The following is a 27,646-nucleotide window of genomic DNA, read 5'->3' on the forward strand; positions in this document are numbered from 1 at the left end:
ATGCAGTTGAGAATGTCTCACTTAACCCACTTTTCAGAATTTAGAGGTTCTTTTTCGGAGTTTCATTAGGAGGTTTCAGAAGGACAGTGAAAAAGTTCTTCAAGAGGCTTGAACCCTAATCTCCTTTTATTGAACCCCTTCTTCACATGTAATTGAGCTTTTTTATTATTTGTTTAATTGAACCATTTTATTATTTGCTTTTAATGAGTCATTTGAGTTTTTTTGTTTGAGTTGATTATTAGTTTTGTATTTTATTAGTTTCGTTTGAGTTTTTTGTTGATTATTAGTTTTGTTTGAGTTTCTTTTGTATTATTAGTTTTGTTTGAGTTTTTTGTTGATTATTAGTTTTGTTTGAGTTTCTTTTGTATTATTAGTTTTGTTTGAGTTTTTTGTTGATTATTAGTTTTGTTTGAGTATTGAACCAGTAACCTTTGGTTTGTAAACCTCAGATTTATCTTTTGAGCCACGCTGGCATGTAAGGTACAATCTGGAACTTATATTTAACCCACCTTTTAGAATTTAGATTGACTGAAAATGTTCTTTAGGACATTCAAACACTGCCCCTTTCAGAATTTAGATGGACAGTTAAAATGTCCTTCAGGAGACTTGAACCCTAAATGTTCCATTTAGAAATCCCAGGTTTATCCACTGAGCCACACTGGCATGTTAATGCAGTTGAGAATGTCTCACTTAACCCACTTTTCAGAATTTAGAGGTTCTTTAGGAGTTTCATTAGGAGGTTCAAACACTGCACCTTTCAGAAGGACAGTGAAAAAGTTCTTCAAGAGGCTTGAACCCTAATCTCCTGTTTAATTTCCTTTTATTGAACCTCTTCTTCACATGTAATTGAGCATTTTTATTATTTGTTTAATTGAACCATTTTATTATTTGCTTTTAGTGAGGCATTTGAGTTTTTTTTATTTGAGCTGTTTTGTTTGTTGTTGCTTATTGTTTTGTTTGAGTATTGAACCAGTAACCTTCGGATTATAAACCTCAGATGTATCTTTTGAGCCACGCTGGCATGTAAGGTACAATCTGGAACTTATATTTAACCCACCTTTTAGAATTTAGATGGACTGAAAATGTTATGTCACAGGTTTGAACTCTCAACCTTTGGTGCACAAAGCCTGGATTTTACACTTCAACCACATATGCATGAGAAATGCAGTTGAGAACATATTACATAACCGACCTTTCACAGTTTAAGATGGACTGAAAATGTTCTTCAGGAGACTTGAACCCTACATGTTCCATTTATAAAACCCAGGTTTATCTCCTGAGCCACACTGGCATGGGCAATGCAGTTGAGAAGGCTTTTGAGTCAGTATGTTTTTGTTGAAAATTATTTTATTCATTATAAATTGGAGTTGTTTGACATCTTCAATTTTATTGTTTCTTTTAGTTTAAATATTGAGTCATGTTTGAGTTTTGAACCTATCAACTTTGGTTTATAAACCTTTGTCTTTATGCTTATGCCACAAAGGCATGGAAGATGCCTCTGAGAACCATACACTTAACCTTTTTGAGTTTAGATGACCTTTTAGATTTACAGTTTTGTAATCGGGGTGCATTTTAGTGACATTATGAAGGTCACTAAACACTGCTCATTGAAATATTAAATGCGAGTGCAGAATAAAGTAGTTCCAACCTAAATCTCATTTGTTGTCATAATGAACCCTAATGATATAAGTTTGCTTTGAAAAGCATTTAGGTTTTTTGGTTGAGGATTTTTGAACATCTTCACACTCATTTTATTATTGAGTCATTTGAGTTTTTTTATTTGAGTTTTTTTGTTTGTGTTGATTATTAGTTTTGTTTGAGTTTTTTATTTTATTAGTTTTGTGTTGATTATTAGTTTTGTTTGAGTTTCTTTTGTATTATTAGATTTGTTTGAGTTTTTTGTTGATTATTAGTTTTGTTTGAGTTTTGGACCAGTAACCTTTGGGTTGTAAACCTCAGATTTATCTTTTGAGCCACGCTGGCATGTAAGGTACAATCTGGAACTTATATTTAACCCACCTTTTAGAATTTAGATGGACTGAAAATGATCTGTCACAGGTTTGAACTCCCAACCTTTGGTGCACAAACCCTGAATGTTACACTTGAGCCACATATGCATGCGAAATGCAGTTGAGAACATATTACATAACCGACCTTTCAGAATTTAAGATGGACAGTGAAAATGTTCTTCAGGAGACTTGAACCCTACATGTTACATTTATAAACCCCAGGTTTATCTCCTGAGCCACACTGGCATGGGCAATGCAGTTGAGAAGGCTTTTGAGTCAGTATGTTTTTGTTGAAAATTATTTTATTCATTATAAATTTAGTGACATTATGAAGGTCACTAAACACTGCTCATTGAAATATTAAATGCGAGTTCAGAATAAAGTAGTTCCAACGTAAATCTCATTTGTTGTCATAAAGAACCATAATGATTAGAGGTTGTATGATATAAGTTTGCTTTGAAAAGCATTTAGGTTTTTTGGTTAGGCATTTGGATTGTTTTGGTTGAGGATTTTTGTTTTCTGCATATTGCTTTTGGTTTGTTATTTGACATGTTTAGTTTGATTTGTTGTTTCAGTTTTTATATTGACTCATTTTTTAACCTACGATGTTCGGTTTATAAATCCTTGTCTTTATGTTTATGCCACAAAGGCATGTGAGATGCATGAGTTCTGTCTCCATGCGCCCAATTACCCAGGTGTAAGTAGTCACTGATTATCCCCTCCCCTATAAAGCCTGGTGCCCGTGCAAGCTTTCCTGTTTGGTCTTTCTTTGTTTGCACTGACTGAGCAAAGTAGGAAACACTTTTTGAGTTTATGCCATTGATTTTATTTTCTTCTTTTTTTTGACTTGGTGGTCCTAATGTATGTTTCGCAGGCATCCCTTCTCTACTCATCAGTGTTGATGACCAAATGTGCAGAAATGTTGCCTTTTTGTGATCTGTACCTTCATATTGTAGAGTTCTACTTATAGGCTTGTCTACTCTCGCCATTGTGGAACACATCAACAGTGTGGTTACCTTAGCACTTTTAATGGATTCCCAAGATGGAATACCGTCAAGTTGAATTCACTGAGCTGCTCTTACTCTGCCATGGTCACACATATAAACTCTATACCGTCATATGCATACATGTCGCGCAAATTATCAAAACGTTACATTAGAATGTAGGCTAGCCGGCGTTTTATCAGATTGTGAAAATATAATAATAATAAAATGATTGAAATAAATAACTAGTATATTGTCTGCGCATGCTGCTTGCTTATTTTATGGACATACATACTGTTGACTTCGTCATGAGTAATACTCGCACAAATAAATTGCATTAAACAGTGCTGCCGGACGGGTCTTTCCGCAACCACTCCGTCATTTAGAATTAGGCTGGTGCCCATGCTAGCTTTCCTGTTTGGTCTTTCTAGTCTAGTGCAAGTGAAAAGCACAGGTTTCACAAGCTGAAGGTGGTGGGTTTGAATCTTGCTCAGAGCAAACCTTCATTTTCTGGCTTTTTAAGGCCAAGAGTGCCGAGGCAGCCCGCCTCCCTCCTCACGCCCTTTTTTAGCTCTGGTAGGAGAGGGAGGAGCATGGAGGGAACACCTCCAGGGGGAGGATCTTTTTAGGAACCCGCCTCCAGGGGGAGGAGCTTAAGAAATTTCAAAGTCATTTTAGATTTTTTTATTTCCTTTTTTGAACTTTATTTCCTTTTTTGAACTTTTGACAATTTTGTCCAGTCATAGCGTCTGATGTCATAGTGTACGTCATGATGATGTACGATGATAAGAGTGCCCCTCACTTCACACAGGTGTGATTTTTATTGGTATGACCATGGCCACAGATACATTAAGTAGGGGCTGCATGTGGCCCACAGGCCGCGGGTTGAGTACCACTGATGTAAGAGGTTTGAACCCTAAACCTTCAGTTTATAAACCCTGGCTTTATCTTGAACCACGCACGTGGAGCTAAAAATGGCCATAGCCACTTTTACAAATGTGATGATCTCATCACATTTTGTGATGACTGCTTTGGCTGTTTTTGGCCCAAAGAGTGTTTTTCTTGCAAAACAACTTGAACACAAGTCAGTCCCTGAATATCCTGGGAGGTGATTTGACGGACAGTGTTATGTTCCAGGCACGCCCTATTGTCTAAACTAGTGGTTCACAAACATCTCAGGTCGAGACTCTGATGTTTGCCTGGGGCCCAAATGAGTGAAAACTTAAAACATTAGGTGATGAAATGGTAATTTAAACAAACGGTGCCAACACAAACATTAAACACCATTAACAATAAAGAGACAATATGACGTAATGAGTTACATTATGATGTAAATTTTCCCTTCATTGTCAATGGCGTTTACAAAACAAACATTGAACTAAAGACAAACATTAAACCTGTGTATAGGAGGGGCAAAAATGGGATATTCACTCGTTACCCACTGAAATGAGTCTGCGACCCACAAATGGGTCCCGACCCAGTGTTTGGTAAACAGTGGTCTAAACGAGTGGTTCTTAACCTGTAGCTCACCACATAATTTAGATGACAGTAAAGTGTCAATTTAAGGACTTTTAAGATCCTTTTTAAAAAGTAATCAACAAACTATACAAACTGGTCAAACATTGGCCAAATTGACAAATAATAATAAGAGGCAAAAAAAATGAAAATTGATGATTTACAAGCTCACAACGCCAAATGATATGCAATGCCTCAACTCCTACATTTAAAGTGCTTGTCAGGGTGGGGTGGTCCTCAGTTCATATATTATATTGGGGGGTCATGGCCTGAAAAGATTGAGAACCACTGGTGTAAAGTAAAGTATATGTTCTTACATGACGTGGATCCATTTATTATAGCTTGTTAGTTGTTCTACTGTTGGAATGCCATACAGCATAAACCTATTCCTGGCCTAACACATGCTATATACTCGGTAATATCGCATATCAGTAATAATCAGATCTTTCATGACCATTGTCTCCTTTTTCATTCATCATTCATTCCTCTTCTTCCAATGTTCTCCGGAAGTTGTACTGATGCGTTTTCAGATGCTGCTCACTGTCACTGATTGGCTAGAGCACTGCTGCGTGTGTGCAGTTAACAAGCAAATATTGATGTGATCTAAATTGATTTGTGGCAGGCTACAAATGGAACTTGCAGGCATAATTGACATTTCTGCTTTTATTTGAAAATGCAGCTTTCAAGTATGAAACGATAATCTATTCTTTTTCTGGAATGGAAACATAAGGGGAAGCTATCAATCTATTCAAATATACAATTTCATAAATAACATTGAAGAAAATATACAACACGTTGAGGGGAAAAAGCTCCAGTGACGTTATGGAAACCTCTTAAGAAGCAGCGAGATGTGGGAGCCAGATAGTGCTGTAAACACACCAATTAATACTCAGCCAAGGGGCAACAAACTCTTTGGTCAATGGTTCAAACTGTGAGGAGCTTTTGTGAATAGTGACACCCTCCCAATAACAAAGACTGCAGAAATCTTTTATAGAGAGAGACACATGTTTGTCACCTGTCAATCGTGTTGTTTTCCTCCCAAATTACGTGACAGTTTACATATAATTTCAGTGTCCACCAAGAAGTCGCTAACAGTGGGTGGAACAGCAGTGCACAAAAACAAAATATAATTACGTAACTTAGAATGTGGACCTGTACAGGTATACCTTCAAAATGTATATTGCCGTATGGAACACAAGAGTCCAGACTACTGTATGTGTATACATTTCTAAATAAACATTGTATAGTACAGTGTAGACAAAAAAAAACCCAATATACAAATATTGCATTTACACATTTTCAGAGTCATGCTTTCCCACCATGGCCTTGACTGATCACCCATAATATCCCTTGTATAGTACATTTGAACTGACAAAGCGTTATATCACCCAGTGTCCTTTAAATTAACAGGAAATTATTGTGCAGATAGGAGAAATGTGAAAATACAAAGTTACCAGTATTACTAGCAAAGACCTCCATGATCATGGCATGGTGGTCATTATTCATATTCATTTGATGATAATTATAAAAAATATAAATTTTACACAATTCAAGTGTTCACAAGCCAGAGCTCAAGCTCTGAAACTTCTCCCGTAAGTTCCTAACTAGGTTGCTCTCCATTTTCTTTCCTGAATTCAGTGCAGCAGAACTTTCGGCACAGTCTAATCCATCATGGAGCAGTTTGACATTTCCTCTTGACATTAATTCCTGCTCTCTGTGCATCATCCCTCCATCCCCTCGCTTGTCTCCGGAAACCCTTTCCACTATGATGACCTTATTTTCATCATGCAGAGTGGCCTGTCCGTCCATGTTGCAGGTCCGTACAGGATCTGGAAGGTTCTGCACCTCATGCAGAGGCAGAGTCCCGAACATGTGATCCAAGGAGCTCCAGCTGCACAACGGAGGCTGGGAGCCATCTTGTTCCACATGGCTGCCATGTGGCATGTAGGGATGGTCCGTCAAAACTGTGTGGGGGTCAGGGACGCCGTTGCAGCTGGATATGTAGTCAGCAGGGATACACAATGACCTACTGGACATCTCAGTGCAACAGTCTAGCATCTGCTCTGGGTTAGATGAGCTAGATCCCACTCTTGAGTGGTCGGAGGCCCCTGGGTCCAGCCTATGGCGGGTGTATTTGAAGCGCAGCTCGTGCACGTCTGGCCAATGTATGGTCTCTGACTGAAGTGGGCTGTGGGGGCTGGTAGCCAGGGGGGGACAGGGGGAGGTGACCCGGGAGCTGGCCCCAGAACTTGGGGTCTGGCCCGGGCTTGGCGAACGTAGTTCATGGATGGTCACCTGATCATAAGTGTTCAAGGGCAGTCTCAGGTTGGCTTTACCTGCATTTATACACAGAGGAAGATACAGGTTGGACAAGTTTCTATTGGATGATTGTAGGGTTGCAACTAATTATTATATTACCATTATTGATTTCATCCAGAATTGTCAATATTTTTTTGATTACTCCGTTTAATCTATGCAATTAATTTGAATGGTAAATAAAGTAAAAATGATGTTAAATGCTCATTACAAGTTACCTATATTAACGCACACGTGTAATACTGTCCGTATCAGTCAAAACACACATTTCATGTTATAATATTAAAAAAGACAAGCATTTTGGTGATATTGTATATCGTTTATGTTAAGACTTTATTCACTAAACCAAACTAAGATGTTTTTTGATAAAGTTTTTGATGATCTCGATTACTTGATATAAAACTGGCACCAGAAGACAGTAAAAGGTAAACCTTTTGGACATAACTCACTCACACTTGTCTCTCCACTGCGTCTTCTCTTCATGCACAGCGGGCATGTTTTGGGTGCTGCGGTGATTCTCACGCTCTCGGTTCCTCTGTCTGATGACAGGCCTGTTGTTTTTGATGCGTTGGCTGTATTGCCGGGCCAGCTGAAACACCTTGTTCCTCATCTTTCCCATGTCCTGTATGATGTGCTCCTCTTCTATGCCCGATCGAAGGCTAATGATCCTGGGTAGTGGAGCCCGGGAAAACCTTTCTTGGGACCCTTTATTATTCAGCCATGAATCCTGCGTGGATTCCTCATCCCTAGCTGGAGAAGGTGAAGTAGGTGAAAAATCTTCTGTAACAATGTCCATTTCGGACTCTTCCGAAATACTTAGCGATTCTTCCCTGGTCTTCACATCTGAGGTATGTGACATGTTCGGCCCCTGCTGGCTCACCCGTATCATAGAATCATTTGATTGTTCCTCCACATTCTGTTGGACTTCTTGGTTCTCCTCAAGGCTACCATTTATCTCCATCTCCGTCTCCATCTCCGTCTCCATCTCCGTCTCCATCTCCTGCCAAACTTTGACCATTTCTGAAGATGGTCTGAACACTTCATCTGTCGTAGAGGTGTCAATGACACACTGGGTCTGAGCTTTAGCCTCTGGCCTTTGAGGTTCAAGTCTATGACGAGGTTCAGTCTTTGGACTATTTGGTTCAAGCTTATGATGAGTTTCAGTCGGGCTCTTTTCTAACCCGGGAAGGTCAAACACAGACCAGGATGTGGGTCTGTTATGAGAATGAGACGAGCCTTTCCTGTGAACCTGGACAGGCTGGTCCTGAGGAACCCCATTAAGCTGTCTACTCAGGTGCTGAACAAGACCGGCTGGAATATAAGAGAGACTTTCCCTGCGCTTGATGCTGAAATTAGCATCTTGATTCTCAGCATACTCATAGTAACTCCGGATCTTGTGAATGAGCAGGCGGTCCAGTTTGGAAAGAGTAGACGTGCGCTCCGCATCAGTGGGGGGTGTCGGGCCAGGTTCCTGGGCTGGCGTTGAGGGTGTAGCATCTGGGAGTTGCTGGGATTCTGGGCAAGGGCTGACCTGGGTCTGTTCCTGGAGCTCCATGTGGTGGGGGGGTTCGGTGTCGGGGGACTGCCTGTCTGGTTGGGGTTGGTCCTCCGTCACTGGAGTCTCCAGGCACAGCAGTCTGGTTTCAAAGTGCTCTGTGATCACACTGGCCTGGTCCAGGACAGGAGGAGGCAGAAAGCTCTTCCCATTAGAACCCACATCCTCATCCTCCTCTGAGAACTCCCCGTTCGTCAGGATACTGCTGTCGTCTGCTTGCAGACTAGAAGATTCACTCTCTACTTCTTCTCCAGTTCCTCTTGAGCAATTCTCCTCCGGTCCTGGAGATGCACCGTCTGGCTGTTCGGGGGGCGGACTAGGGGAGACGGCTGACTGGGGACATTGGGTGGAGTCCTCCTCCATCTGCCCGTTTTCCTCTGCGAAAGTGATCAGCTCCTCTACGTTGACCTAGGAACAGAATTGGTAAAGGAAATCATGTTATGATATGAAATAGACATTGTGATCAGGTAATCATGAGCGTTCGCCATTCCCATTGAAGCTAATGGACCAAGTTTTATGACGCATGTTTTACAGCCTACTACGGTGTCCTCCGCAGTTACATTTTATGGTCCTGTTATGCATTACATCATCAAAGCATAACGACGGCATTCCGAACCCATTTTCAGTTTGATCGCCAATAATTCCTCCCTGGCCCCATATCCGTTATCGTGGTGAATGTGGCAGTTTCAGACACTAACATGTCTGGTCTGCCATTAATCTAGCCTAATTTCCAACTGGTGTGCATGTGTGCGTAACCCTGACGGAGGTTATTTGCAAGCTGCAGCTAGGGAGGGACAATAACAACCTGTCATACTTTATTTGGATGCAAACTCTGTCTCACTGAGCACCCTGCAGTACTAGAATATAAATAAAACATCAAATCTAAGAAAATCTGTCTCTTCTCAAGGGGAGTATACTACCCACAGGGCACCAGCACGGGCCAGGGAGCATTCTAATTTCCAGGTGCCTCGGGCACTGTTTGACATAAATAGACCATGCTATAAATACCTAGGTCGTAGTCGGGGTTACCTACTCAGTAGGACATTTCCAGGCCTCAAAGTGTTGAATTTGGTAGTCAAGACCATTAGGCTAGTAACTGCTTGCATATTCTCAGAGACAACATGACATAAATAACAAACTTAAGCAATACGAATATTTGTTTTTTCTTTCTTTTCTACTATACAGTATGTGTTTTAATACTGTTATGTATGTATTTTATCTGTGATATGGATCTCCCTGGGTCTGAAATAAAGGATTGATTGATTGATTGAATGTAATTCAATGCATTGCGCACACACACACACACACACACACACACACACACACACACACATGCACCTGAGGGCAATGTGGGCGGATGGCTGTCCTTTGACGCTGTAATTAGCGGGTGGATGGCGGTCCTTTGACGCGGTAATCACACGTCACACGTAACATCAAAGCCTTGAAACCAGACTGTGTGGACATGGGTAGCCACTTTTAGACATCAGAAGTTCTTATTCGTATCAGGTGGAAGTTTTTTCAAATGCTCTGTGCCTCTAGTCTAGAGCGGTCGTTCCCAAACCTTTTAGCTCAAGACCCAAAAGAGAAATTAGATGTAGGTTTTGCCCAGGTCACAAACTAGTGGAAATGGCAGATCTACAAGCTCCCAATGCGGCGTGAAAGCATTGCAAGCTTTTTATCGTGGAAAACCATGAAAAATGAAAAGCATGATTTGGGGAGACAGTGGCGTATAGTCTGTAGCGCTGTCCCTGCAGCTAGGTCCTGGGTTCGATTCCCACTGGGAACACTGAACCAAAAAAATTGGTCCTGCTCTAGAGCGAGCAAGTCAGAGTACCCCAAAGACGTCACTCTGGTCCGTCTTTCCACTGCTCTAGATGGAGAGAACACCATGAAATGCAATAATACTCCACCCGATGTGTGGAATTCAATGTCTAAAAACGGCACAGTGGCTTTTTAATGAATATACCTGGCTGTTGGGGGCCTCTTCTTTAGCCTGGTCTCCAGGCTGCTCCTCCTGGGGAGACGTTTCCAACTCCTCTCGCTGGGTGGTCCTCAGTCCTGCAGCATCGCCGTTCTGATCAGCCTGAAAGAGCAAGTCTCCAGATGAAACGGTGTTTTTCCTTCTCCTTTTTTATCCTCTTAGGCAGTGATTCTCAAAGTGGGGTCTGGGGACCGCCAGGCGTCCTACAGCTTAAAGATTGATAGTTAGGAACGAAATGGACCCTTACGGGTCTGAGTGCACAAATGGAACCAAAATGGACCCTTACAAGTCCATTTGGTTGGTTCCATTTGTAAAAACTCCCCGAGTTATGGGGGGCTGTGGCCTAATCCATATCAAACTGGGGGTCCTTGAAATTTAAATGTTTGAGAACCATCGCTTTTATGGGTACTATGAGGCTGTGAGGTAAATTATATTCAGCAACAGGGATAATATTATTTCTGTTGAAATTACATGCATTCGTTTATATTCAAACACAGTAAGAATTATGACCGTCGGCTTAAACAAAGACTTCTCGATTAGGAATATTCAAAAGATAAATGTGATAATGAAAGACCAAAGCAATGGCTGTTACAATGTTGGTATAATTAGATGGCTAGTTGACTACATTAACCCTTGATATCAAATATCACTTTCTGAGGGCACATTAAATCAGTTGTTCTAATGCAAATGTGCTCATTCATCCTTTCAACACCACGATCCAAATCAAATTCAGATGCATGACGGAATACGCTGCATTGTGAATGGGACATGGTTGAAAACAAAAACTCATGCATACATCGGGAACACGGCATGCATTGCGTGGTATCGTCCACCACCGAGGCAAAATGACGTGGCCAAACTCCACATGCACCAGGAGGATGGAATGGTGACGTTGTCGTGATGAACATGCAGGTTGTCGTTAGCATGCTGGGAGGAGCTTGTCAGTCCATGCATTGATTATGGTGTGATCAGTCCATGCATTGACAATGATTACGGTGGGAAAGAGAGTCATTCCACGTGCACGGCAAACGGTGGTAGTTGTTGATGGATGGGGGTTTTTTTGGGAGGAGGGACAGAGGGAAATGAGAGGAAGAGGAAAAGTGAGAGAAAGAGATACATAGAAAGGGGAAGAATGGGCTGAAAGTACGAGAGAGGAAAATTACATTGAGAGAAGAGGCCATCGCAGGGTTCGATTTGCTGGGGGGTGATCATTGTCGATAATATCACAATTGCATACATGTAAATGATTCAAATTAACTCTTTTTTTGGGCACATTTTCCAAATTTGTGAAAACGTGTCAAAAATAATTGATCTACATACTCATAATGTGATGGAGCACTTTCTGAGCTTGTAGATTGGCTATTTGTCGTTGGAAGAAGTATTTAGGACTTAAGTAGTTAAGAAAATGTCGTCCCCCTCCGTTTTAATTTTTCACAAATCGAACCCTGGAGAGGAGAGCTGACTGTCGAGCCGGAGGAGTTGAGAGCAGAAGATGAGAAACCAGCTGTGTGGCAGAGAGCCTAGCCTCACCGTTGTGAAGTGAGCAGAAAGCAAAGCCCTCGCCCTATAGTGCCAGCACGAGATGGCCGCCAGCATGGAGCTGGCAAAGTCGGCTACCTGGTCGTCTCCCATTAGTAAATCCTCCTTGTTACTCTCTTCCTCCTCTTTTGCCTCCTTCTCCAGCGCCAACCCACCCTCTCTGGGCAAAGAGCCCAGTTTAGGGTCACTGTCGCAAGGACTCAGCTGCGCCGAAGAGTCCCTGCTGGAGCCGAGTAGATCCTCCTCCTCCTCCTCCTCCTCCTCCTCCATGCAAGGCCTTTCAGAAGCCTCAGGATCGCCTAGACTGGAGGCCAGTGTACTGACACTAGAAGCTGGCTGGAGGGAGCGCCTCTCCCCCAGCAGTGCACCCTCACTGTCTGAGTGCTGTAGCGTGAAGTCACAAAGATGTGGGGTGGTGGTTAATGTGAGGGCATAGCCAGAGCGGTGCTTTTGAAGACAGATAGAATCACAAAAAAGCTGCGTGAGGTCATATTTGAAAAATCTTAAAATCAGGTCATTCCGTGATGTGCCCATTTTGCGGCAAACAAATCACATCTCCGTTCACAGTGCCAGCAGACCTGAAAACTCCTCCGGTTCAGGGGAAAACACAAAGCGCTGTTCTAGTGAAGCTTAGCTTTGCACTTTCTTTTTGCAAAAAGAAATGAAGTTTGAACTGCTGAGTCAAACCTGGTTGAGCTGCATGTTTCCACAACATGCTGAATGCAATCAGTGCTTTGCAGCACATGAGGACGGACACACACACACACACACACACACACACACACACACACACACACACACACACACACACACACACACACACACACACACACACACACACACACACACACACACACACACACACACACACACACACACACACACACACACACACACACACACACACACACACACACACACACACACACACACACGGATGCTTACCGTTAAAATGCCTGCATGATGAATGAGATAGAGAGAAGAGGGGGAGAGAAATGAAAAGAGAATGTTGTCATGTCCCATTTCACGGAAGATAAGAACAAAAAAAGTGATTAATTAATAACCTTATTATAGCATCCCTATTCTGGGCAAGTGGGCATGTCATAATAGAAGAACATTCTGCAAAAATAACCGATCTACAAGCTCACAACCTGTGGCAAATGTGACGTGCTGTGAGCTTGTAGGGCGGCAATTTTCCCCAAGGAATTTGGTGTAGAGAGGAAAAACGGCATGGGCCAAGGATTGAGCACTGGGGGACCCCGCCACATCAATAAAGCACATGGACGTTCCATGAACTTTTATTCTGTTATCGTGGCCAGTGCTGTCTCGCTTTAACCGTCTGTCTATCTCTCCCTGCATCTCCACAGGCAGTGATCGGTGTAGCAGCCTTTTATCTGGCGCATGCACGTCAAGAGGAAGTTCCGATAAGATAAATAACAAAAAGAGGAACATCCTTCTGTCGAGCTGGCCGTGATGCGATTAGCCGGGACTCAATGACCGACTCCCCCCCTTCAGGATGGGCGAGTGGGCGGAGGGGATGGATTTGTCAGAAGAAAATTAAATCTTCATTATTATGGGTTAAAATCTGGACTGGGAGCACATGCAGCGGGCGCTCTGGAGGAGAACACAGGTTCTCTTCTTTTATAATGACCAATTAGAACGTTGGTTCTCAACGTCGCCCCCCGGGGACCCCCAGGAGTCCAAATGGACACTTACAGGTCTGTAACTCTGAGAGTGTACAGATGGAACCAAATGGACCCGTACGGGTCCATTTGGTTCCATGAGGATTGAGGATTTTACAGTGCATATTGTGGTCTCAGAGATTTAACCCATTTTGACCTGAGATCAGATTCTAAAAATGTCTTCAGACAGTTTTCTGAAAAAGCCATCAGTGGTTCTTTTTTTTTTAAATAGCAGACCTACAAGTAGATCTGCTATTTTTCAATAGCTAAAGCATAACATAATGCTAACACCAAAAGGGGTTCCCGCCCAGAATGGGTTAAAGGGTCCGTGGCCTGATGCATATCAAACGGTGCTTGAAATTCAAAAAGGTTGAGAGTCAATTAATGAGATGATAGGAGAGGGCGGCGGGATGCAGATCTGACAAGGAGGCAGAATGAGATGGATTGAATGTCATGTGCCTTGCGATATATCAGTCACTTCATTATGGAGGAGGCTACATAAGTGTGTATGTGCACGTGTGTCTTTTGATCCTTTTTTTTAGGAGTCCTTGAGGCAGAACAAAGGAGAATTGCATTGGAGACCGAGTAAGGGGCGGAGGGGGAAACTAGGCTTACTAGACCCCAGCAATACCAGTACAACCAATAGCCTAGTGGTGTAACTACCAGTAGACTACTAGGCAGTACACTACCAGTACACTATAAGTACACTACCAGCTCACTGCCAGTACACAAGTTATGGGTACTGGCAGTTTTGCAAAAATAAACCTGTTGGTGGCGCTATAACAGGCCACTGTGAAAAGGGTGGGATATATTCCTCAGCCTAGTAAGAAAATGTGTGAAAGATTTCACGTAAATTGCACGCTGCGTTCATGATTTGAGGCTTTTGTTCAAAACGGGGCAATCTTGCAAACTGTGAAAGCCAATTATAGCCAATTAGGATGGAATATGAAATATCGGACAGATCCGACTTGAGCACATGACCATAGAGATACTGTGTAACGATTTGTGAGATTTTTGGACAGAATCTGGAGGAGTAATATCAAAAAATGTGTTTTACTAAAGTCGGCCTCCTGGTGGCGCTATAAAAGGCAGATGCGGAAAATGCAGGTCAAAGGTTTGTCCTTGGCCTCTAGGGAGTGTGCATGCAACGTTTCACGCAGATCGGTGCAGTTTTAGGTAAAAAATGTGAAAAGCTGCCTCATGGCCGTTCTGGAAAATGTGGGGCAGAGGTTCATCGTTGGCATCCAGGGAGTGTGTGCGCAAAGTTTGGCATCGACTGGGTTAACGGTGCCGGAGATTAGCTGGTAACGGACGGACGGAAGGACGGACACACACACGGACGGAGTGCAAAACATACTCTCTCCCCATGCCTTCGGCCTGGTGGAGACAATAATGGGGGGAAAACGTGTATGTACAGTACTCACGTTTTGTAGGCCTTGTGATCTGCTTCGTTGGTTCTAAAAAAGTGGGGGAAAGAATCAAAAGATACGCAAATAAGTCACATATCGTTAGTGACAAACTGGGTGTAGGGTGTTCAGGTGGGGTGGTCGTCGCCACAGAGTGTCGGTAAGAACACACAGGGAACAGTCTTTGGCCTTTAGCCCGTTTTATTGAGGATTTAGGTGGGGGTAGAAATGTGGTCTAGAAGGGAACACAGTATCTTGACTTGTCAGTCTCTTCCTGTATTAAGTGATTGATTGATTGATTGAAATATTTATTAACAGTTTGCAGAATTACAGTACATTTCAAGCACAAACTCAATACAAAGGCTGTTAACTGTGAGTGGACGACCCAATTAAGCATTACACTTGTTTACAAGAGGGTCCACCATGTTCAATTCATCAAAACATTTAGAGACGTACAAATAGACACTTCTATATAGACAAAGAACAGAACAGGAATTGATCATGATCATGTGAGGTTGCGTGATCTCGCGGGATTTCGGCGATCCTCAGAACTCTCCATCTGTGCTTGTTGTGGTATGTTGGTTTCTGCTGTCTGGTAGTCTGAGGCGTAGGGAGTGCTTGCCTGGTATGCCGCCCCGTCTTGAGGGCTGTGGTTGGCTTCCACCAAGGACTCGGCTGTTGAGCACTGCGGAACTTCTACCATGGGAGGATCAACTTTGATCAGTCCGCAGAACCTGGTCTCTAGGAGCTCTACTGGGTCTTCTGTGGCAGGCAGCTCGGACCATGTTTCTGAGCCCTGTAGGGTCCAACCGAGAACGGTTCTTACTGCTACCGGACCTCCAGGTGTGCCCAAACGGACTGGCTCGATAGGGACAATAAGATTTGAGTGGTCTGACCCGATTAGCAGCATGGGGCATGCCTTGTGGAGAGGAGGTAAGGGAAGTCCTTGGAGATGGCGATATTTCTCTTGCAGTGCAGACACTGGGTATGTATATTCTGCTAAACTCAGGTGGTCGGCAGTGAAGGCGCCTTGGATAGGGAATCTCTGGTGTGGCTGACTCACTGATGATATAGAGAAGCCCACCGAGGTACCATGCAGCGTCTTAATCTCTTGATGCACGGTCCGCAGTTTGAGATCCTCTGACTTTCCTTGCAGTCCAAGGTGCTGGGCAGCAGTAGGGAGCAGAAGGGTTCGCTCTGAACCGTCGTCTAGGATTGCGTAGGTCTCGAACATTCTCTGGTTGTAGCGAAGGATGACTTTGGCGATTTTTAGGAACACTCTGCTGTTACGGTGAGGTTGATCTAGATGCAGCGGCTCTGAGCTGGCACTGTACACGGCTGTGTTTTCCTGTGGTGTGTCTCACTGTTGATCATGTAAAGCTGAAAGATGTCTTCTACCGCAGATACGGCAAGGCTTCTTTAGGTCACAGGCCTTCGACGTGTGCTCTCTGGCACATCTCCAGCACCGTTTGTTCGCTTTGATCCAGCTGACGACCTGGTCTTTGTAGAGGGATGCAAAGTCGGTGCATTGACTTAGATAATGGGCTGTGTTATTGCAGTAAGGGCAGAACACCTTTCCTTTGCTCTGCCACTTTGGTGAGTCAGGTGGTGATGGCAGGGGAGATTCCGCCACTCCATGCATGATGGTAGTTGTTCTACTTTGGGAATGCCGTGCTGGTTTGTGGTCTCTTATCTGGGGGGTCTGTTGGGTCAAACTCCATGCATTCAGATTCGAACTGCAGCCAATCTGCAAACTCTAGGAGGGATGTTCTGCCTGATATAGGAGGTTGTGTTGTCTTCTGAATTGTTGCTGTTGGTCTCGGGGTAACCTGTTCAGTAGGCGCTTAACGTTTGAGCCGCTATACAGCTCTTCCTTACCATCATCTTTGAGGGCTTTCAACATGCCCACAAGGGCCTGCACTCGAAGGGAGAATTCATCGAAGGCTTGTTCGTCTCCTGCCTGGATTAGAGGCGAGTTCTCCAGAGCCTCGATTTCCTTGAGAACAAATTGGTAGGGTCGCCCGTACCTTTTGTCCAGTGCCTGTAGAGCATTAGTGTAGGGCTGGGAGGACTCAGCATAAGCAAGGACGAGTCTGTGGGCATTTTGGGCTTTCACATGCTTCAGGAGGAGAGAATACTTGTACTGCTCGGACTGCCTTTCATGGAGGAGATTATTCAGTGACATTCGGAGCTCCACGTACTGTGCCCGGTCTTCCTTCGTGAAGTCGGGAAACGTTGGACCTTCCACATTGTGGCATGTATGGAAGGGGCCGTAAACTGGGGCATCAGGTCGACTTGGGGCATGAAGCAGGGTCAGATGGTGGTAGTTGGGAAAGGTGTATCTGGGATTGTGTCATTGTGATGGGCTTGCATATCTCCGTGTGCGGTAGATGTGTGACAAGTTGCTTGGGAATGCGGACGTTGGTCGATGCTCTCTGTGAGTGGTTGCAGCTGCCTGAAGCTGGTGGACGTTTTGGTATGGGGTGCAGTATTACTGAGCATGTAGTTCGGGTATTCATGCAGGGACGATGCTCGGCTCAGTTGTGGAGGTGAAGAATGGACTGGGAGGTTTTGGATGTTTAACTGAGAAAAGGGGAGCTCGGCCATGACTGTCAAGGAGGGGTTCTCTGTTGGTCTCTCACTACCTCAGAGACAGAACGCATGATGGTGTACGTCGGGGCTCGGCTGTACCCTTCCCACTGATTTCAGAGAAGGGGCCCGAGGTGACGAGTGCCTCCTCTGGAGGAGGCTCTGGAGGCTGAGGCTGAGGACCTTAGCAGGACTTGCTGCCATATTATGGGACATAAGGAGAAGATATGCAGTATTTAATAACTCCCACTGCTGAAGTGGAATATCACAAACATTGCTCTATGTAGCTCTGCTGGTATTAGCATGTATAGCATTAGAAAGGAATTCACTCATTCTTAACTAACTTATAAAGTCTCAACTGAACAACATAAAGTGCACTTACTTTTAGTTCAGTAACGCACACATAGAATGATAGAACCCACTGAATTCGAGACTGGAACAAGGCTAATTACACACAACAAACCATTATACTTGTCAGAGGGACTACAAGCATAGAGTATATAAAGGATAGAGACCGAACTGGAGCACTAGCCCCCAAGCTATTCATTTCGATGAAGTTGCTCAGTGGCGTTTTGAAGCACCCGGAAGACTGCCGGAAGTACCTCCTCCGGACCTCAACTTTGAGGTCCGGGGTGACGTATGCAACCGAGCGCTCAATGTTAAAGCCCAGCTGCACGGGGTTTCCCGGTCATGAATCCACGGGTCCGCCTGTAGTCCCTCCTCCTACCACTAGGGCCCAGACCTTCAACGTTGAATAGCCTCACTGGCCCCTTGACTACAAGTCTTTACTGCACAAACGTTTCTGTCAGTCTCTTCCTGTATTAAGTGATCATGTGAGGTCGCGTGATCTCGCGGGATTCCGGCGATCTCGCGGGATTTTGTGATTTCGCTGGGTGCTACTGGGGTGCTGAGGAAGGTTCATAGACTCTATTTTACACATATAATATAATATAATCATGATTCTATGGCAAAGATCAGGGCTCCAGACGTTGTTTTGCCAGTAGGTGGAGTATTCTCTGATTAATCTTTTGGCAGTACCACTTTCAATCTCATCTCTAATTTGGCCATCTGATTATAGCTGAGCATTGTAAAAAAGAAAACAATCACCCCGTGTGAAGTGAGGGGCGCCCTTATCATCATACATCATCTCATTCTGGCCAATCACAATTTGCGTCCTCACTTTTGTCTTCAATGTTTGTGTTTACAGTACTTTTGTCTTCAATGTTTGTGTTTAAACAAACCCTCAAAGCTAGACTACAAATAATAACTTTTGATCTGATGTTTTCTGCAATTTAAAAAACGTAAGCGGTTAAAACTTCATTGTGATCAGTGCTTTGGTAATAAATACAGACACTTAACCCAAATCAACACACATGTTTTCAGAAGCACCATATCCAAAGATGGTGGTAAAATGCGACTCAATATGTAGCCCTGATCATTCTCCATCATTCTGGGATGGAGGGAGAGCAAGTGCATGCCAGACTGACTAGGGGGTGTCTCTCACCTGATCTCCTCCGGCCATTTCGGCCCGCCAGACGAAAGTCTTCAGCTTCCGCTTTCTTCAGCCCCTCTGGACTGCAGTGAAACTTCCCTGCGTCTGGGCAGCGAGGCGACACAGCATTTCACTCAGAACAGTAATAACAAAATAATTTTATCCACTATGGTTCCCAAACACTTTAGCTTGAGACCCAAAAGAGAAATTTGAGATTTGTATCCCCAGCCAATCTACAAGACAACATTCGTTTAAGAAGTAGTGGAAATAGTATTCATGCTGCTTTTCAATTACTGCATATTTTTTGGTTGCTGTGGAGACAGCAGTTACATTTGTCCAAAGGTTACTACTTGGAATACTCACAGACAGAATTCATTTCCAGGAAGGATTCTTTTTCCTAAAAGAAAAAAAGAATAGCATAAGAAACAGAATAGAGTAATACTATAAAAATACAGAGATTTATACATAAAGAGTGTTGATTAATAAGATCGAATGCCTGTAAGAAGGCCACTGTTTACCTTCTGTGGAGGATGGTTCTCCAGAATGAGTCTTTTAATGTGATGGGCCCACAGACGCTTCTCTTCAACGGACTTGGCCTGCAACAAAAAGGATTTGTCTGCTAGAAATAGTCCCTTAGTTACACAGCATGCATGCTGCATGCTTACAGAGAATGATACATTGCCCATCAATGTCTCTTTGCTGCGTGGGTTCCTGTAGGTTTGATTGTATGTCAACAAGATTATACAATCTATGTCACCCACCTGCACTTAAATGTTTTTCTAGTTTAGGCATGGCTATTGAAACAGGCAGATAGGTGGCGGAACCAGAGAGGACATTTACCTGCACAGTGTGTGGTTGCTTGGGGTGTTTGAAGTGGAGGACGCTGAACAACAGGGGGTCCTTTGCACCATCAAGCAGCATGAGGGTGGAGCACTGCAATTAGAATTTTTTAGAATTAACATTTTAATCACTTGAACCATTCTGGGGGGAACATTCGCCAGAAATAGCAGATGTACAGTTGGGTGCCACCGATATTGTCCCTTATCATTTGACCCATTTAGGCCTGACCTCAACATTTTAAAAAATCCTTCTAAATCCTCCAGTTTTCTGAAATAAATATTTTCACGATTTTTCAAAAATAGCAGACCTACAAGCTCGTAGCGCGCCACTCGGTGGCGCGCTATGAGCTTGTAGATCTGCTATTTTTCAATAGCTAAATTATAACATGTTTAAAACACCAAAAGGGGTTCCTGCCCAAAATGGGTTAACTGTCCTTTTGCGCAGATCACACAAGAAAAGGACAATATCGATGGCCTCCAACTGTACAAGCTCGGATATTTGTGGCGAAGAGATTTGGTGTAGAAAAAGAAACTAAGGCAGACCAAGTACAGTTTGAACTCAAGTCAGTTTCTCTAGGGATAGAGGGTTTAAGTGGTTTTAATGCAACAGCCAGCGCATAAATCTGTCCACCAACGTTTCTTAAACCAATTATGACTGTTTGACATTAAAACCAAGTAATCCAGTGCTGCAGGTTGATTTTTCTTAGTTTTAAATCATTTGTTACACATCTTTCTTTGTTTATTTTAACTGTTTGGAACATTATCCTCCTCCGGCCAATATTTAGGCTTTGTTAATCGGATCTTTAGGACTGACTGTCCACACTGTTATTTATTTGTTTTGCTGTTCAGTCAAAAAGAATAGAAAGAAAGAAAAGGAAAGCCAGACACCAATCTACATGATGCCAAAACTAAGATTTGAGATACCAGTGTGAACATAGCCTTTATCCAATATATTTTTCAATGACTGCATATTTGAAAATATGTATATTCTTCTCCAGAAGCAAAGATTTGTGTTAAAAATGTTCACTTTACAAAAATATAGAGCCCGTGTCGAGGAGGACGGTGGCGGCTGTGGTCCAGGCCGTACCGAGATGTGGGTCTTGTACACGTAGTGTTCGCCTCTCTTCTTGGTAATGAGCAGCATCTTGTCGAACAGGAAGAGTGTCCGCGTGTTCTTGGCCCGCTGGACATGAAACGTTCCCTCCAGCACCAGCTCTCCACAGGTGGTCAGATCAGGACCTTTCCAGTTGATCAGAAGAGACTGGATCTCCTGAGAGAGAGAGAGAGAGAGAGAGAGAGAGAGGTTTTATGTTAAAAAATATGACAAACTAGTATTAGTATTATACTATGTGATACTTGCACAGATTGTCTGTGATTATCTTTATGAATCTGTCAAGGCTGTACAGCACCTGGTCCCCACGTAGAGACCATGTGTGTGTGTGTGTAGAATCTGTGAATAAATCTTCAGTATACGTGTGTGTGTGTGTGTGTGTGTGTGTGTGTGTGTGTGTGTGTGTGTGTGTGTGTGTGTGTGTGTGTGTGTGTGTGTGTGTGTTACACTAACTGACCTGTACTCTGACAGCATGCTCGTGTTTCCTCTTCATATCGTTGATGTACCAGGCCACCCCCGTCATGGTGTCGATGGCCTCCTGAAGCACTTCATAGCCCTCCTCTTCGGGGTCAAAGTGCCTGGTGATTTCCTGCAGGACAACAGACACTTGGGCTCAATGGGGCACGCATAGTTTTGGCACACAAGAGGGCTTATTGGTGGACGAGAACAGATCCACTCTTGTGTAATGAACCAGGAGAACTACCACTTGCAGTGAGCACAGGATACCTATTAAGCTCCTGACATTAATAGTAGATACACAAGCTGACGATGGGTCATGATGTGACCTGTTGTGAGTTTGTAGATCTGCTATTTTCGCCATTTGTCTATGACGAAGTAAACCCTATATACTTTGTTGACCGAGATCTGCCAGGGAACTACAGTTGTTCCCCTCCTTTTTTCACTCTACACACAATTTACAAGTGCACAACGCATCGTGTTGCTATTGTCACCGAATGTTTGCCCCTTTACGCTGAATGTTTGCTTATTGTCTCCTTATGAAATGTCCAGAATTTCAAATCGATGGAGAACAAAGTACTCACATTTCCACTTTTGTATTGGCACACACCAATAATTGAACGCTTACGCATTTCGGCTAAGAGACTTCATCAAAGCATGCTCTGACGAAGGCTTAGATTATTTTCAATTCCTTTTTTGTATTTTTTTATGATTGGTACTTCACGATTTTCCCGTTTTTAACATACAAATACAACATCAACAAACACCAGACATAAAGAGAAAAAAACTAAACAAAAACAAAGTAAATTCAATTCCTGTTTTTGAGTCAGTATGTACACTGGATTTTGGGTCTAGCACTGCACTGTTGATGCGCTACCTCTACTTCTCATTCTACATTTACTCATTTTGCAGGGGACCCTCTGGAAGGCCCTCAAGGATCGTCTGGCGGGTCCCCAGACCCCACTTTGAGAAGCACTGTACTGGAGGCGTACCTGAAGCAGCAGGTGGTATTTAAGGATCCTCTGGACCGGTTTGAGCAGGTAGGAGCCCAGAGGGAGGGAGCGCTTCAGAGAGGCCTGCCTGTCCCTGAAGAACTTGGCCAGCGGTTTGCTTCTCATGCAGTCGGTCAGGGCCGCCACAGAGCTGCAGGAAGAACACAGGAGCCACAGATACAAGTCAGAGACTTTGTCTCGCATAGAACAAAATCCATTTTCACTTGCAAGACTATTCACACATACTATAACACACATAATATCCTTGCTGTGGGCCAGAAACCTTGCATGCCCATAATATTAATAACAATTACTTTTCAAGAAATGGAGAAAAAAAAGAAACAGAACCTGTGTTCCAATGGTTGTTGGTTTGTTTTCTTTGTTAGTAAAGTAAAACTAACAAGATAAAGAATTGCTCACAATGTGTCACTTGACTTTGTTACTTTTATTTGTTTATTTGGATGGGACAGTCCATATTAATGAACAATACATACATGAGATAATGTAAAAATACAGGATTGAGCAAGAATGCTAATTTCCAATGTCCATCCAGTCTTCATATATAAAAAACTAAAACAAGTAACACATTGAGATGTGTTTTGAGCTGGTAGATCTTTGTTAGGTTTCATTATAAACTTGACTTATTTTATGTTTGTCTTATATTAACTTACATTATTCTAATTAGCAGCCTGGTAATAAGACGTCAAAGCAAGGGTTTTTTCAGGCACTGGGTGATCACATCACACCAACCTTGTAAATTGGCTAAGTGGTGATGTGCCTGAAAAGGTTCCCCACCCCTGCAGTGCGTCGTCATGAGTGATGAAGAAAAACGAATAAGGAAAAAAAAAAATACAAAAACGAGATAACGGTTGGCGTTTTCCTGCGACTACTCACTTGGGATAGTTGGTGCAGTACTGGGTGTAGATCTCAAAGTAATGACTCTGGGAGAGACAAAAGGCAAGACAAGACGGATCAATAGTTCAATAGTGTACTTCCTGGCAGAGCAGACGGCGCTGTGAATCAGTGTGAGGGAGAACATTCACCTTGTCCACGAAGCAGCGCGCCACGGCCACAGGGTCGTTCTCACACATGTCCAGCGACTGCAGCAGCTCACTGAGACACCAGGGAGGGTGAGAAGTAAACAAACATGAAGGATCGATAGAGAACGAGGGCTGAACAGTCAGTCCACTTAAAGTACAGAGGAGTACATTCAGTGTCATTTGGCTTTTTCCCTCCCACATTTGACCCATAAGGAAGTTTACCACTAGAGGGCGACATAACCATTTAGACATGGCCATGTTCCCAAGTGACACATTCTAGAAAATACAACTCAGGGGAGATTGAATTCAAAGGAGGCATGAGAATGTCAAGGAATGTCATCATACCCAGGATTGGCATGGGGAGTTATTGCACTTGTAGGCAGTACTAGCTTCTTGTCAGGGTCTAATTGCAGATGTACTAGTCATATTGTATTAAGTGAAACATCTCTGCTATACAGATTGGTTCAAATAAAGTTTTATTCACTAAAATAAATTCCGGATTGCAGTTTTAAAGATTAGTCGTATTGAGGGCAGCCACCCGGCATGAGCATTGTTGGACATTAGAACATCTATGTGTTGCTCATCCTCACAGTAATATGCATCACTGAATGAACAATGGCTGTTGTTTGTTTAGGGTAGACTTCCTGGAGCCTCAGGGCAGGGAGGCAGTTAACTATAATAAAGTGCATCATCGCTGTCGGGCGGAACACTTTTATGGCCATAACAATAGCTTTTCAGGAAACGCTCTTGTTCTCATTTACTTCTTTTTATTTACGTAATACTTTTCATTGGTTAAATATCCGTAAAAATCCATGGACAGAGTTAAGCACTTTCAATCTGGTTAATCAAACATAACATACTGTACTGTGGAACAAAGGCTGCATATAAAATGTAACCATTACTGATCCAACAGTAAGAGACAAAACATATATCATGGTACATTCCATTGCCAACATCAATACTGTGTTTGCGTGGCTTGACTGACTAACAGGACAAACGTTTCAACATGCCCATGATGCAATGAAAATGAGATTAATTTCGGATTGAAAATTCATCTTTTCTTAGGGAGTATGATTGCTTCGTGAGTAATTGTGGATGGTGGGTAGGGCATGTGGCCTGGGTGAGCTTTACAAATGATAACGGCAGAGATAAAATGTCCAGGTTGAACCAAAATGTTATTTCAGTCTGTGGGAACAGAAAAGGGGGTTTGACATTATTTGACAAATGTTGTACGTTCTCTTTTCATGTCGGTGTCATACTCCCAGAGGAATGAGAAAGAATGGGGTGACCAGGTCAAAAGATGTTTACAAGTAATGCAAACAGATTGAAGGACATTCCGTCTATTAACTACATTTCAAACGGTCTGCCTTTTAACTTATCCTTCCCAAATAAACCCCAGAAGGATAAATGCCATTTCAATTTGCTAATATGCCATTTAGAGCTTTGCATCAGTTCTGCTAGACTGCATCGGTTCTCTGATCACCTGTGGAGTACGAATCAGTGTTGTGCTTTTCCCCCTTCACTGTCGGAGAACAAATGTCTCCTGCACGCCAGTAATTTGGCTCCCCCAGGGTAACTTCCTGCAAAATTGCCATGACTAAGTTGCTGTTTGGCAGACATGTGAAGAACTGGCACACCGTCCCAGACTGCAAAAACCAAAAGGCACCCACACAATGCAATTAAACAGACTCCCTATTTGCTGTTTGGCTGTGCTTGCGTGTTTCGCTGTGTTTCGTGGGTGTGTTTCACAGTTTTGTGGTGTGTGTCTTGTTGTTGTTGTGTTCGAGTGTATTCACAAAAAGACAATACGACTATAATATAATGCCATTCTGCTGCAGAGCCAAGACCACAAACTTGGAACTCTCCGATAAGGATTAAATGGCACGGATGTGTTTCAAAATCCATATATCCCACTTAGTGAGTTATCATCTCATTAAGGCAACAACAGTCATATCTTTCATACTTGGAATTTAGGACTGGCCTTGGCACTGTGAGGGAGGCTTCTTACCGTGAAGAGAGAGGAATGTTATGTGCGCTTTGGCAAGGTGCTTGGTCAGTAATTAGCACTCGCAGACATAACACAGGACAACTAAAGGCAAAGCTTGCTGCTCTGTACTAATATTTCTTTTTATCTCACAAATCTCATACATCACATTAAAGACCCAATTGAAAATGTTATCGAACATATATTATATATACGGTTTATTTGCAAATGCTTACTGTTATGGCTTGACATTGGCCATTCTTCATAATATGCCCCAGTTAGAATAATGTACACCCACAGAAATATACAACTAAATACTGTGAACACCGTCATGAGAGACAGAGCTATACTGCAGATGCCAGATTTCAGGATCTGAACTGAGCCATTATAATAATGTGACTAATAATATGCAATTAATTTGTTTAGTGATCCCAGTGTGTTATGGTAGTTAATATTAGTTATTCTATTAGTTTTATTGCTACTCGGCTGCTTTGAAGGGTGTAATTATTTGTGTTTAATTTTAGCAGCAGGGCTTTGGAAGGCCATGTCGGTCGGTCTGATTGTCAGGCAAAACAGAGCCTACCTACACTACAAGGTCATGTTAATTAAAAAGGTCATATTGACAAAAGTCATATCTACTCAATGACCATGCAATACCTGGTTTGACTGTAGCAGCTATAGTACATACAGTATATAAAACATATTATACACTACAGCAATATCATTCATCTGAAACAGTTGGTATTGCCTCATGCTGTGTTGACACTCGTGGTGGTGAAGTCATTTTCAATGGAAGCCAGTGACGTGAACTTACAAAAGAAAAGTCCCCGGGACTTTTTTGTGTTACCCTTTTAACCTAAATGTCTGAATCGTGCCGTTTACATTTCCGACTAATAAAGTACTCATGAGTCAATCATTCAAACAGACACACACACACACACACACACACACACACACACACACACACACACAGGTGAAGTTGAGCAAGCTTCAATCTTTTTGTCAGCGCTGACGCACAACACCTGTCACTACATGACAGGTGTCGCTGAGCTGCCTTCAACTGTGTTGCGGCGCTCCAATGACACAGTGTAGCGTCAATCAATCATTATGTTTTTGTTTCATCATTTCCACTCCCCTCTTCTCTCCACACAATTCCCTGCTCTGTTCTGTAAAGGGAAAAAGAGCTCATTCTTTCCATTAAAATCAGTTGCCAGGGCAATTTAATGCTATCTTTTTCGTACAATGTGGCTCGAACTGAACACCACAACACCTCAATTGTGCAATGTAGCCGGCCAGCTACAAAACGCATGGTTTTGTAGCTTTTGTCGCCACTAGTGTGAACTTAGTATCAGGTGGTAGAAACACCATCTTGCAAACGGAAGGTTTTCGCCTTGATCCCCAGCGTCCTGGCTTCGTTCATGTCAAAGTGTCCTTGAGCAATTCACTGAACCCCAAGGATGGTGCCTTGCAAGGTTGCCGGCTTCGCCGTCGGTGTGTAAGGGAGGTGTGTGAATGTAACGCACATTGCAAAGCGCTTTGGATAAAGGCACTATAGAAATGCACACCACTTTACTTAACCACTTTCACGATTAAAGATTTACAAAAACAATGGCAGACGTACAAGCTCAAAATCGTAACACATTGTGAGCTTGTAGATAGGCAATGTTTTTGCGTGACACTATCATAAGATTACGTTTAAAATAGGGTTTAAGTGGTTAATTATAGTTGCTGTTAGTAGGAGTTCTTCTAACTGCAACAGGAGCTACTGTACTATGTAAAACATTATGCAATATTTTTGTGTATGTTCATGTGCACGTACCTGTTAAATTCATAGATGTCTTCTATGTTTCCAAATAAGGCACACACCTGCTCTGGCTGTATGGGAAGATCCCCCACATCAATGATGTGAGCCAAGTAGTCCTGATGGGAAAACACAAAGTATGGATTTAGATAAACATCAAAATGTTCCTGAATTCCGATGCTGCCAGTTGTTATTTCTGCTACAATGTTGAGGAACCAAAACCAAAGTATTTGTTACAATAATCATAATATTATGAATTTATGAGATGTAATGTAACAAATACTTTTGAAACATGATGCACCGGCTCTTGTGTTTATATTTGCAATTCCAAATTCTTGCCAGCAGAGGGAGTGCAT

The 27,646-nt window shown here is 42.9% G+C and overlaps 1 protein-coding gene across 1 annotated transcript in view; it reads right to left on the reverse strand.

Moving 5' to 3' along the window:
* Positions 1–5,155: 5,155 nt before the first annotated feature.
* LOC306941884 (pleckstrin homology domain-containing family G member 3-like) overlaps positions 5,156–27,646 on the reverse strand; it is a 52,194-nt gene continuing 29,703 nt past the window's right edge. The window contains exons 4-19 of the mRNA XM_079527524.1: positions 27,309–27,409; positions 23,509–23,578; positions 23,360–23,406; positions 22,466–22,616; positions 21,475–21,606; positions 20,994–21,176; positions 19,908–20,000; positions 19,586–19,663; positions 19,431–19,464; positions 19,080–19,172; positions 15,005–15,037; positions 12,781–12,854; positions 11,890–12,282; positions 10,345–10,461; positions 7,277–8,786; positions 5,156–6,843 (exon numbers count right to left, since the gene is read on the reverse strand). Of these exons, the coding sequence (XP_079383650.1) occupies positions 6,065–6,843; positions 7,277–8,786; positions 10,345–10,461; positions 11,890–12,282; positions 12,781–12,854; positions 15,005–15,037; positions 19,080–19,172; positions 19,431–19,464; positions 19,586–19,663; positions 19,908–20,000; positions 20,994–21,176; positions 21,475–21,606; positions 22,466–22,616; positions 23,360–23,406; positions 23,509–23,578; positions 27,309–27,409 (3,888 nt within the window). The 3' untranslated portion in view covers positions 5,156–6,064. The remainder of the gene's footprint in view (positions 6,844–7,276; positions 8,787–10,344; positions 10,462–11,889; positions 12,283–12,780; positions 12,855–15,004; positions 15,038–19,079; positions 19,173–19,430; positions 19,465–19,585; positions 19,664–19,907; positions 20,001–20,993; positions 21,177–21,474; positions 21,607–22,465; positions 22,617–23,359; positions 23,407–23,508; positions 23,579–27,308; positions 27,410–27,646) is intronic.

This window comes from Electrona antarctica (assembly GCF_951216825.1).
Source record: "Electrona antarctica genome assembly, chromosome: 18".
In the NCBI taxonomy this organism is placed as follows: domain Eukaryota; kingdom Metazoa; phylum Chordata; class Actinopteri; order Myctophiformes; family Myctophidae; genus Electrona; species Electrona antarctica.